Source organism: Olea europaea, chromosome 12 (genome assembly GCF_002742605.1).
Source record: "Olea europaea var. sylvestris chromosome 12, O_europaea_v1, whole genome shotgun sequence".
In the NCBI taxonomy this organism is placed as follows: domain Eukaryota; kingdom Viridiplantae; phylum Streptophyta; class Magnoliopsida; order Lamiales; family Oleaceae; genus Olea; species Olea europaea.
In genome coordinates, this window is record NC_036248.1 from 1,533,156 (window position 1) to 1,544,195 (window position 11,040).

An 11,040-nucleotide genomic window follows, 5' to 3' on the forward strand; every position below is an offset into this window, starting at 1 on the left:
AATCGAGTCGGCTTCGTTCAACTCGATTCGGCTCAGGTCGAGCGTTTGTTCGGCTCGGCTCAAGCAAAAAAAGCTCAACTTAATTTTACCAGAATCGAGCTCGAGCCTTGAATTTCGGCGCGAGCCCACTCAATTCGACTCGTTGACATCCCTAGATACACGTGACTATTGGATGGTTTGGTTAAATCCAAATTCGCAAACTTGGGGGCTTATAGGTTTAGAAACAAATGAATAAGGACTATTACTGTATTTTTCAAAGAATGGGACTTCCATCAGATATTTTCCTAAAGATATAAACAGCAATTTCCCCCTTCCAAAGCAACGGAAAAAACTCCAATCTCACACAATCACAGACAAACAAAAATTCTATCTGCAGCTCAGTTTGTATCAATCAAATGGCCACCTTCCTCAGTCGAGTACTTCTCTCTCTCTCTCTCTCTCTCTCTCTCTCTCTCTCTAGTATCTGTATTTTCTGCATCTAATTTTTCATTTCTGTATTCAGCATTCTTAGTTTTTACAGGATCTAATATTTTCATGAGTTTCATCCCCAGTACTTAAAGATCTGGATTATCTCAAGCTACCCATTTTGATTTGTCTATGAATTTTCCAATTTTAGGAAGGAAGCTTTTATTTGAATCCTTGTGCATGATTGGTATGTCATTGTTGCATTGTAAATTATTCTATGTGATTTGGATTGAGAAAGAATATTTTTTGATTAGTTTGGTTGGTGTTGATAATCTATGGTTGATTGAATTATGTAAATTTACGAAATACCACAAGCTATTGTTTTGGCTCTTTATTCATATCTAATATGGAATGTGCGTGTATGCCTAAAATCATGAACATTTATTGGAATCTAATTATGGCGTTGTCGATAATGAATTAAGAATGAATTCTTGGTTGATTTGTTTAATGGCTTTTGCACAACCTTCATACGATTCTTGACGTACCCGAACGATGTCGTATTGGCTGCCCCTTTCAGAGCAACATCCAACACCGCCAAAGTATGACTGTCCTCATATAAGGTACTATGACGACCTCAAGTCAAAGGACCAATTCCACTACCGAACGTTAGAGATTAGCCACTGACACTCAAATAGTTATCCATGTGAAATCTCTTAGCGGGTCTCCAATGTTTTGTTCTATAACAAAACATCCACGTGTTCATTTAAGTGTTACTACACTTTAACTCGTGAGATTAGCTACTTACTTCACAAGTAAGAAATGCCACACGTGATGGTCTAAATGTATTAACGATATCCGTATCTCGTTATTACTTACGACCATGATTTATTCAAGATCCAATTATATGTAATTTGTATCTCACAATCACAACTCCTTGTAATTAACAGATTACCTAAAAATTGGATCTTCGGATTCTATTATTTAATTTTATTTATTACAAAATTAATTTAAATAAATAATAGATCTCGCCAAAATTAAATGCATTAAATATATTAAAAGCGTTTACAACCTAAATCGATTGAATTTAGGGCATAACACTTACACCGTTTGCTAAAAAAATTTCAAAATATTGACAATCACTAGAAAAAAATGCACATAGGGTCGACAATTTGGCTCGTCGACTCCGGAAATCGAGCCAAGTCCGAGCTAGCTCGCGTAAAAAAAAGGGCAATTGTAGTTGCCTTTAAAATGGGCAGCGGCCTGCCTGTTAAGGCAGCTATGTACTGCCCCTGTGTTATATATATATAAAAACAAAACAAATCGAGTCGGCTTCGTTCAACTCGATTCGGCTCAGGTCGAGCGTTTGTTCGGCTCGGCTCAAGCAAAAAAAGCTCAACTTAATTTTACCAGAATCGAGCTCGAGCCTTGAATTTCGGCGCGAGCCCACTCAATTCGACTCGTTGACATCCCTAGATACACGTGACTATTGGATGGTTTGGTTAAATCCAAATTCGCAAACTTGGGGGCTTATAGGTTTAGAAACAAATGAATAAGGACTATTACTGTATTTTTCAAAGAATGGGACTTCCATCAGATATTTTCCTAAAGATATAAACAGCAATTTCCCCCTTCCAAAGCAACGGAAAAAACTCCAATCTCACACAATCACAGACAAACAAAAATTCTATCTGCAGCTCAGTTTGTATCAATCAAATGGCCACCTTCCTCAGTCGCGTACTTCTCTCTCTCTCTCTCTCTCTAGTATCTGTATTTTCTGCATCTAATTTTTCATTTCTGTATTCAGCATTCTTAGTTTTTACAGGATCTAATATTTTCATGAGTTTCATCCCCAGTACTTAAAGATCTGGATTATCTCAAGCTACCCATTTTGATTTGTCTATGAATTTTCCAATTTTAGGAAGGAAGCTTTTATTTGAATCCTTGTGCATGATTGGTATGTCATTGTTGCATTGTAAATTATTCTATGTGATTTGGATTGAGAAAGAATATTTTTTGATTAGTTTGGTTGGTGTTGATAATCTATGGTTGATTGAATTATGTAAATTTACGAAATACCACAAGCTATTGTTTTGGCTCTTTATTCATATCTAATATGGAATGTGCGTGTATGCCTAAAATCATGAACATTTATTGGAATCTAATTATGGCGTTGTCGATAATGAATTAAGAATGAATTCTTGGTTGATTTGTTTAATGGCTTTTGATAATCTATAGTTGATTTGATTATGTTGTTCAGGAGGTTTGCCCAACTATAAAGAACATACTATTATTGGATTCTGAAGGAAAGAGAGTTGCAGTCAAGTACTATTCGAATGACTGGCCAACAAACAGTGCGAAGCTAGCTTTTGAGAAGTCAGTCTTTACTAAAACTCAAAAGACAAATGCTCGAACTGAAGGTATACAGATGCTCGTCCCATCGTTATCTTGTCTTTCAAGTGTAAAATATCATGACTTGAATGTTCCGGATTTGATTATAGTACCAGATTGGAGCCGTGATTTTCTCGTTCGTACTACCCATGATAGCCCCATGATATTTACGATTTGTGCATGTCACTCTCTAATGTTCATGGCATATGTAATTGTACGTGCCAATTGGAATGTAAAATGTTTCTATTAATAATGATGAGTCTGATAAGAATAATGCATATTTGGGGCGGTAAGTTTTGTGGACTTATTGTAGGTAAGTCCAGATCACCATAAAGGACAAGTGTCCTTTTTAATCTCCATTGTAATTGGAACTTACCACAAGGTGAGGGAGAAATCTTTTCACTCATCTTGTAACAAGATGACTAAGTCAAACATTAAAATATGTGCAATGAAGGCACACACGAGGAAATGGAGGATGGGGAGTCTGGAGTCTCGGTGGTATGGGAAGGTGATTGAAACAACTCGTTTACAAAATAATATGCTAAAAATTAAAGAAAATCTTATATAGTAGTTGGTCTAATAAAGAAAAGGCACCCATGGAGTTGGAACTCAAAATGCGACAAGGCATTAGCAACAATCAAAAACATTAGTTTAATGTTTGCATTACCTATTGAGGCTACAACCTATGAGTGTGCAACTAGAATATGCCTTTTTCATCTAACTTTATGAATAATTTAAACTTTATTTTTATTATCTATTAGAAATCAAACTTTAATTTCAATCACAAAATCGAAAGTACTACTACTTATTTTCATACATTTCATGATCCTCAATTCCTCGTACAAAATCCCTAAAAAGTTACTGATAATCAATCCTAACAAAGAGGCTGCTATGTGATGGTGATCCACTTGTTAAGGAGCTTCCATGTGATGATAATTCGACTAATTGATTTTTTTATTTTTATTTTATAATTCATGTATATAGCTATTGCTTTCTAGTTCCTTTTCTGTTTAATTTTTTTTGGCTTTTATGAATTAATTTGGTTTGACTTCCAAGATTACCCATGTGATCTTCATTAAACTATATGTGTGTGTGTGTATATATATATATATATATATATATATAGTAAGATGTGGATACAAAATTTGTGATTAAAATTAAAATTTGATTTTTAAAGGTAAATTTTAAATTAATTTCTTTAGACTTATCTAACATAGGCGATATTTCAAATTAACATCGATTGAATTTTCTTTGCCAAATTAACAGAATATCTATGGGAAATGTTATTGGCATAATGTTTGTACAACTAGAAAATGAAATTGTTAAGTAAAAACACGTTCAATTATTAAAATTTAATTTAAGGGGGTGTTTGATAGGTATTTTTATGCAAAAATGTATTTTATAATAGTAAATTGATATGAAATGTGTGGTTGAGAATAAGAAAAAGTTTTTTAGTTACGTGTACTATTATTTTAATAAAGAATTTGTGATTGAAAAGAAAAGAGAGAGAAATGTATTTTGGAAAATAATGGGAATCAAATAAGCACTTAATCTTATTCCTCCTAGAATCTCCATCAGTAACTTTGGCTAATTTTAAATAGAGGACCACACTTTTTCTGTGTAATTTTGGTGATTCATTCCATCTGTCATAGTATCCTAATTCGAGACATTATATTTGCAGACAATATCTCAAGCTCTAGCCACAGCTCGTGAACACTTGACAAGATCGCTTCTCAGTTGAGGCATCTCTACTTGTAGTAAATGAGCAGAGCTTTCATTCTTCAATTCTATTCTTCTCTTTCGTCGTTTAAGTAGTTCTATGTCCCTTTATCTTTAAGAATTATAAAATATGAGAGGATCCCTCTCTTTGCCCTTTTGTGACTACTTTCCACGCTGTGTATTGGTTAACAATGCAAGATAGACCCCCCACGGGATTTTGGACAAATTTTATGTTTCTTTTTCTTATCAGCAGCTTGTTTCTGAGTTCCAATTACCTGAGAATGATTGAATCTGCTTAAAACTTAATTTGAAACGATTCTTGACAAAATAAGTAATTAAGTATGACTTACTTTAAGCAGTCTGAACATGCTTAAATATAAAATTCGATAGAAACTAACTAATTCTCTTTGAAAAGATTTTCCCATGGATGGAAACCATAATGGTATCTGATCTGGAAACATAAGAGTGCTTCAGGTAATATAAAAATTGTAGGCCAAGATTCTTTCTTCTATTTCAGTATTATCTTAACATTTTTTATTCATTTGAATTTTATATTTAGCTTGTTGAATAATTATATTCCTTTTCCAGGTAATCAACATATATTTTGGTTGCAGGCCAGTTTGTTGAATAATTATTTGTCGTTAATTGCCAAGTTGCTCTAATAATGAGTCACTTCACACGGATACAACACTTCAGTATTTGCGTGTAGTATAGCAACTTGGTATGTATTTCTTTTCAGTGTATGGAAGCACATCCCTGGTTTTCTCGGAGTACACATTCAAAATCCTTGTCAAAGTTCTCCCTCCAGCCCCGATTTACTGAATCAGCACCCGTCTAGTATCAATGGCTTGTATTTTTCAGTAACTTGCCCTCATTTCTTTCCAAAGATCTTTCAATCCACCAGAGTTAAGAAACTCTCTTCATATCATTCATGAAATCAAGCACTACAAGAAAGACGTCAAGGATCAAAACATGTGGAGGCGGGAGCGGTCTAAAGCAGGAGAGAAGAAAAAGATTGGGTTTACACTAAGAATTGACGCAAAGATCAAGTACTTGAAATGGAGAGTAACAAAGAAGAGTTCATCATTGGCTAAACATAATGTGATACCACGAATAGAAACATCAGAGTTCAACTAGCATCAATTTAAAAGTAAAATATAATTACAAGCGTACGGTATATGACATAATGCTCTTCATATAATTTCACAAGAATTGAGGTCTATGAAGATTAGATGATTATGTTTTTTACTTATATTATCATTCCGAAGGTAAGAAGTGTGCAAGTCATGCACTCGTTTGACAATCAAGTGGACGGTTTCCCAAACTATGTTAAGGACTAATTTGCTACAAACATGACACGTTGGAGACTATGTTAGCCAATAATTTACACTCGAAACCAAATTGCTATAACTTAAATATAATGCGGACATCCCTTGCAATTTTTTCAAAACGGTTACCATACGACGTCGTAGTGGGAATAGATTCGAAACAACGTCGTGTTTCGGTATTTACAAGCCATCTATATACACACGTGTCTAAATAGTTGTATGGCAAAAAGACTTGAGGGGCAAAAAGACTTGAGGGGGGTCGTCGACTGAATCAAAGAAAGCGCAGAGCCGAGGAGAGAGAGCCACAGATGATTTGATGCATTCAATTGTTCATTTCTCTCTCTCTAAATCTATAATTTTCAGCCTGATTTAATTTTTCTTTTGTAAAAGAACGAAAAAGGGGAGAAAAAACCCTTCAAATCTAGGGTTATTTTTTCTTGCTAAATTTGATGGAACCGCGCGTGGGGAACAAATTCCAGCTCGGCCGGAAAATTGGCAGTGGCTCGTTTGGAGAGATCTATCTGGGTCGGTCTTTCTTGTTGATTATGGTTTTGATTAATTTTTTTTTAATTATTATTATGGGTTTTTTAGTTTATTTTGCGTAATTTTATTAGTCTGTTTTGTATATTGCAGGTACTAATATCCAGACAAATGAGCAGGTTGCTATTAAACTGGTGAGCGAATTGAATTTTCTAATTGAAAAAAATAGAGGTTTATGAATTTTCTTTCCCATAAATTTGGGAATATTTTGTTTCTCCGACCTCTTTTACTATTTGTGCATTTATTTGAATCATGTACAGATATATAAATAAGAAATTAAGGATGATTACCTCTCATTTACATAATGTTTTTGTAGTCATGTAATGGTATTGGTGATTTTGGGTATGTTTTGTTTGATGGGTTTGATAGCGATTTTTATAATTTATACTAGCTAATAAATAGGCTGAAAAGAATGTTATATGGTGACGTTTAAGCTTTGTTTTGAAGTTTTGGTGGATAATAGCAAGCGCTGACAATTTCCCATATTTTATTGGACTAGTTATCACTACATTGCTACAACAGTCAATCACAGAGATGGGTTTATTTGGAGTTGAGATAGGAGAAGCCGTAAAGGAAGTTGTGTGTGTTTGAAAGCGAGAGAATAGTGTTGTATTTGTTATTGTCGTTTACTCATATTGTATTTGTAATTTAGGTGTCATATGAATGCTCCAATAAGGAAAGTGGAGGGAAGTTAGCTATTTTAACATTTTGTTTTGTTGTTTAGCAGGAAATTATTTCCTTTTCTTTCACCACTTTTCTGTGAAGCATTTCTCCACGTATCTCTCCTGCAATTCAAATGGATCTTTAGTGCATTAATTATAGTTATTTATGTCTTCTTAAGTAGGCGCCTTTGGATAATACCATCTTGCTGAGTTAAAATTGGAAAGAATGGTGGCATCCTGGGAGTTGAGATTTTGTTAGTATAAAGTTTTTCCCATGAATCACATTGAACTTTGTGTCTGACAAAATGTGGAATTTGGTCTCTGAAGTGTTTGAAATGACTTGTAACGGTTTGATTTCATTCAGTCAAATTATTACGATTAGCCAGCTCAAATAATGAAAATGGTACTGATTTATGAAAGCAAGACATTGACTTCCGATATGCTGAACTTGTGCCAGGCTCTTTGTTTTTGTGTGTGTGTGTGTGTGTGTGTGTTTTTTTTTTGGGTGGGGGTTTGCTGATCAGCTATTATTTTGCTTTTAACTGTCACTAATTGCTCTTTCTGTTTACATTCAGGAAAATGTCAAGACAAAGCATCCCCAGCTACTCTACGAGTCTAAGTTGTACAAATTACTACAAGGAGGAAGTAATGATCTGTTTCATTTCTCTAGTTCCTTCTCATTTTTTCATCTTACTACTTAATGGTTATTACTTTGATGTCCTTATTAATTGGCTATTTTTTCCCATTTTGGAAGCTGGAATTCCGAATGTTAGATGGTTCGGAGTTGAGGGAGACTATAATGTCCTTGTCATGGATTTATTGGGACCTAGTCTTGAAGATTTGTTCAGCTTCTGCAGTCGAAAACTGTCTCTGAAGACTGTTCTCATGCTTGCAGATCAGATGGTAGGGTATTTTGTTTGCTTTTCACTGGTTAAGAATTAATGACAGTTTCATTCTTCAATTTCTTTTCCTGACATTGATATTTTTATTCTCAGATTAACCGGGTTGAATTTGTTCATTCTAAATCTTTCCTGCATCGGGATATTAAGCCTGATAACTTTCTTATGGGCTTAGGAAGGCGTGCAAACCAGGTTTGGTTTAATTTTTCATCACTATCTATCTTAAGTATGATTTATTTGCTGTAACTCTTATCAATTATGTACAGGTATATGTTATTGATTTCGGGCTTGCAAAGAAGTATAGAGACTCCTCAACCCATCAGCACATTCCATATAGGTAATTTCTCTGGAATTTATATGAGTAGGTTTATTGCTCTTAATTCAAGAAATAAGAATGAAGGGCATCAAACAAAGATAGATGCTTGTGGGCTTCCTTCCCTAATAATATTGTTTCTCTCATCCTGAAGTGTAATATGGAAAGGAGATACTTGCCTTCTGTTTTTGCCACCTGGGGGTTCTGTGTGCACTACCTCATATTCAATAAATTTTATTGTGCAATATTCTATGTTTTTATATACTAAATTGACAAACTCAGCCCAGAAATATAACATTTCCTAATGCAGAGAAAATAAAAACTTGACTGGAACAGCTAGATATGCTAGCATGAATACTCACCTCGGCATTGGTAAGCTTGCAAGTTATATCAAATTGCTTTCTACTATGACATTCAATGACAGTTATCTAGATAAGCATTGATTTTATTTCTGTTTCTATTGTCCGGCCTTGACAGAACAAAGTCGGAGGGATGATTTAGAATCACTTGGATATGTTCTCATATACTTCTTGAGAGGAAGGTATTATCTCTATCAAACCCACCCCCACAGTGTTTTAATGATCTTCCCGCAATATATCCCACTTACTATCTCCAAAATATGTAGTCTCCCCTGGCAGGGGCTCAAAGCAGGAAATAAGAAACAAAAGTACGAAAAAATCAGTGAAAAGAAAGTTTCAACCTCTATTGAGGTATAGATGCTTCACCCTTCTTCTGGACCTTGGTGGCCTTTCTATGTTGGAGAACTGAATTTCATGCTTACGCTTTTACAGGCTTTATGTCGGGGCTATCCTACGGAGTTCGCGTCTTACTTCCATTACTGTCGATCGCTTAGGTTTGATGATAAACCGGACTATGCTTATCTGAAGAGAATTTTCCGTGACCTTTTTATTCGTGAAGGTTTTGTTATATTTTATCGGCGAGCATTACAATACTTATACCCTCTTATTTAAATGTTTTCTTTTTTATCATTTGTCATGCTTGTTTTGCCTCATCTTCTCCTCCCACCCTGCAGGTTTTCAATTTGACTATGTATTTGACTGGACTATTTTGAAGTATCAACAATCACAGCTTGCCACTCCTCCATCTCGTGCCCTTGTAAGTAACACCAATTTTACACACACCTGTTACCTATGAGATACAAATAGCATAATGATTTTTGGGACAGGGAGCAACTGTTGGAACAAGTTCAGGGATGCCTCGTGCCAATATTGATAGGCAATCAGGTTGGTCTTGTGCATTTATCTATTTTCTAATCTTAAATTCCAAGTGCAGTTCTTGGGTTTCTCTGTGCGTCTTGCCGTTCATTGTACCAATTAGCTATGTGCGATTGTTTACTTTCACTTCTACTTTTTCTCTGTAAATATAATTTTGCTGATAAAGCTGCTTGCTTCTCTGCCAATCCCACTACTAAGAATAATTTTATAACGTTTTGCAGGTGGTGAAGAAGGAAATGCAACTGGTCTGTCTTCTGCAAATGCTACTCATGGTAGAAACATTTTGAGTTCTGGAAGCTTATTGAAACAAAAAGGCCCAGTTGCAAATGACTCAGCCACGGGTAAAGACGTAAGATTGCTGTCACTCTCAAACCCCTCCTTTCTACCCGGTGTGCTCTTTGCTGTTCGGTATTGTGGTGGTAACGTGTAAAATTTTGCCTGGTGAGGCTAAATATAATTGCAGTCCCTTTTTCTGGTGGAGGATAAAATGGAACAGAATTATGCTAAGCAGAATATTTCGGATGTGTTGAAATCTTCGTTTCTCTTCTTTTGATGTTTTGTTTTGTCCCATTTTCCTCTTACCTCTGGTAATGCTCTCTGCAGTTACCGAGTTCTAGTATTTTCCGTTTAAGTGGATCTTCAAGGCGACCTGCTGTGTCCAGTAGCCGCGATCCAGTTAGTGATTATGATCCTTCACGGAGAGATGCAAGCCCAGGACTCCGCAAAATATCCAGTGCTGCTCAAAGAAGTTCACCAGTCGTATCATCAGATCACAAGCGCACTGCCTCTAATATAAAGAATTTTGATGCTACCCTCAAAGGTGTTGAGAGCTTGAACTTCAACGACGAGAGGGTGCATTATTAGGCTCATTCCCCCCCTACTGTAAATTTCGGAACGGTATACATTCTATTCCTGGAACACAGAGGATTGTGCAGTATGGAAAGCCGCTCGTTGGAATTTAAAACGAGTACAAGTCGGGAACTCTGCAAAAACCCCACACAGAGAGATCTTACTATCTATTATGTTTATGTTTTTTATACTATAAATACAGTTAAATTCCCCATTGAGGTATCTTAAATTTTCATGTAAGTTTGATTCATTGTACAATTTTGTGACGAGTTTGTGGTCTGGTTTAGTTTAGCAAAGGATTGATGTTACATGTTTGGCACGTATGAATTACAAACAACGTAAACAAAGTTTTATCCTTGGTAAATTCTAGTTCAATGGATATGAATTTTTTTTCTCCTCCGTTGTATATGATGAAAAATCTGAGGAGATTTAAGTCACCGTTTGATTTCGCTAAAAATCAGTTTTTTAGTAAATTTTTTTTAAATTGGTGCCATACAATGAATAGAAAAAACAAGTGAACACCTATCTCAAAACCTACGAGCACAACTTATTTACTTTTATTGTTGACTAAGCCCTTGTTTGAGCTTTCATAAGAATGAATTTTTGAGTAGTGTATTGATGAAAAATGTGTGTAAGAAATAAGGAAAAATTTTGAATTTGCTTGTATTAATATTTTGTTGAAAAATGTGTTTGAAATGATGT

The 11,040-nt window shown here is 35.1% G+C and overlaps 2 protein-coding genes across 3 annotated transcripts; both read left to right on the plus strand.

Moving 5' to 3' along the window:
* The first annotated feature begins 331 nt into the window (after positions 1 to 331).
* Positions 332 to 3,173, plus strand: LOC111405109. Of its 2 annotated transcripts, none has more exons than XM_023033835.1 (2): positions 332 to 416; positions 2,663 to 3,173. In XM_023033835.1, the coding sequence occupies exons 1-2, from the start codon at positions 396 to 398 to the stop codon at positions 3,041 to 3,043; spliced, it is 402 nt and encodes a 133-aa protein (XP_022889603.1). In that variant the 5' UTR covers positions 332 to 395; the 3' UTR covers positions 3,044 to 3,173. The 2 variants fall into 2 exon arrangements, with proteins under 2 accessions (XP_022889603.1, XP_022889602.1); XM_023033834.1 differs by lacking the exon at positions 332 to 416 and adding an exon at positions 2,055 to 2,139 and having other exon boundaries at positions 2,663 to 3,165.
* Positions 3,174 to 6,066: 2,893 nt separating this feature from the next.
* On the plus strand, positions 6,067 to 10,691 carry LOC111405111 (casein kinase 1-like protein 2). Its single transcript, XM_023033836.1, has 14 exons — positions 6,067 to 6,365; positions 6,474 to 6,514; positions 7,618 to 7,687; positions 7,797 to 7,945; positions 8,038 to 8,133; positions 8,208 to 8,278; positions 8,565 to 8,626; positions 8,732 to 8,795; positions 8,880 to 8,964; positions 9,046 to 9,172; positions 9,288 to 9,370; positions 9,441 to 9,498; positions 9,711 to 9,838; positions 10,093 to 10,691. Exons 1-14 carry the CDS (start codon positions 6,290 to 6,292, stop codon positions 10,351 to 10,353), a joined length of 1,371 nt encoding a protein of 456 aa, XP_022889604.1. The 5' UTR covers positions 6,067 to 6,289; the 3' UTR covers positions 10,354 to 10,691.
* The last annotated feature ends 349 nt before the right edge of the window (positions 10,692 to 11,040 follow it).

Bases quoted from the DNA above. Each gene is read 5' to 3' on its own strand.
- LOC111405109 (XM_023033835.1), top strand. From the start codon at position 396: ATGGCCACCTTCCTCAGTCGA. The intron at 417-2,662 runs GTACTTCTCTCT...TATGTTGTTCAG, and splicing joins TGGCCACCTTCCTCAGTCGA to GAGGTTTGCCCAACTATAAA.
- LOC111405111 (XM_023033836.1), top strand. From the start codon at position 6,290: ATGGAACCGCGCGTGGGGAACAAATTCCAGCTCGGCCGGAAAATTGGC. The intron at 9,499-9,710 runs GTTGGTCTTGTG...AACGTTTTGCAG, and splicing joins CAATATTGATAGGCAATCAG to GTGGTGAAGAAGGAAATGCA. The intron at 9,839-10,092 runs GTAAGATTGCTG...TGCTCTCTGCAG, and splicing joins ACTCAGCCACGGGTAAAGAC to TTACCGAGTTCTAGTATTTT.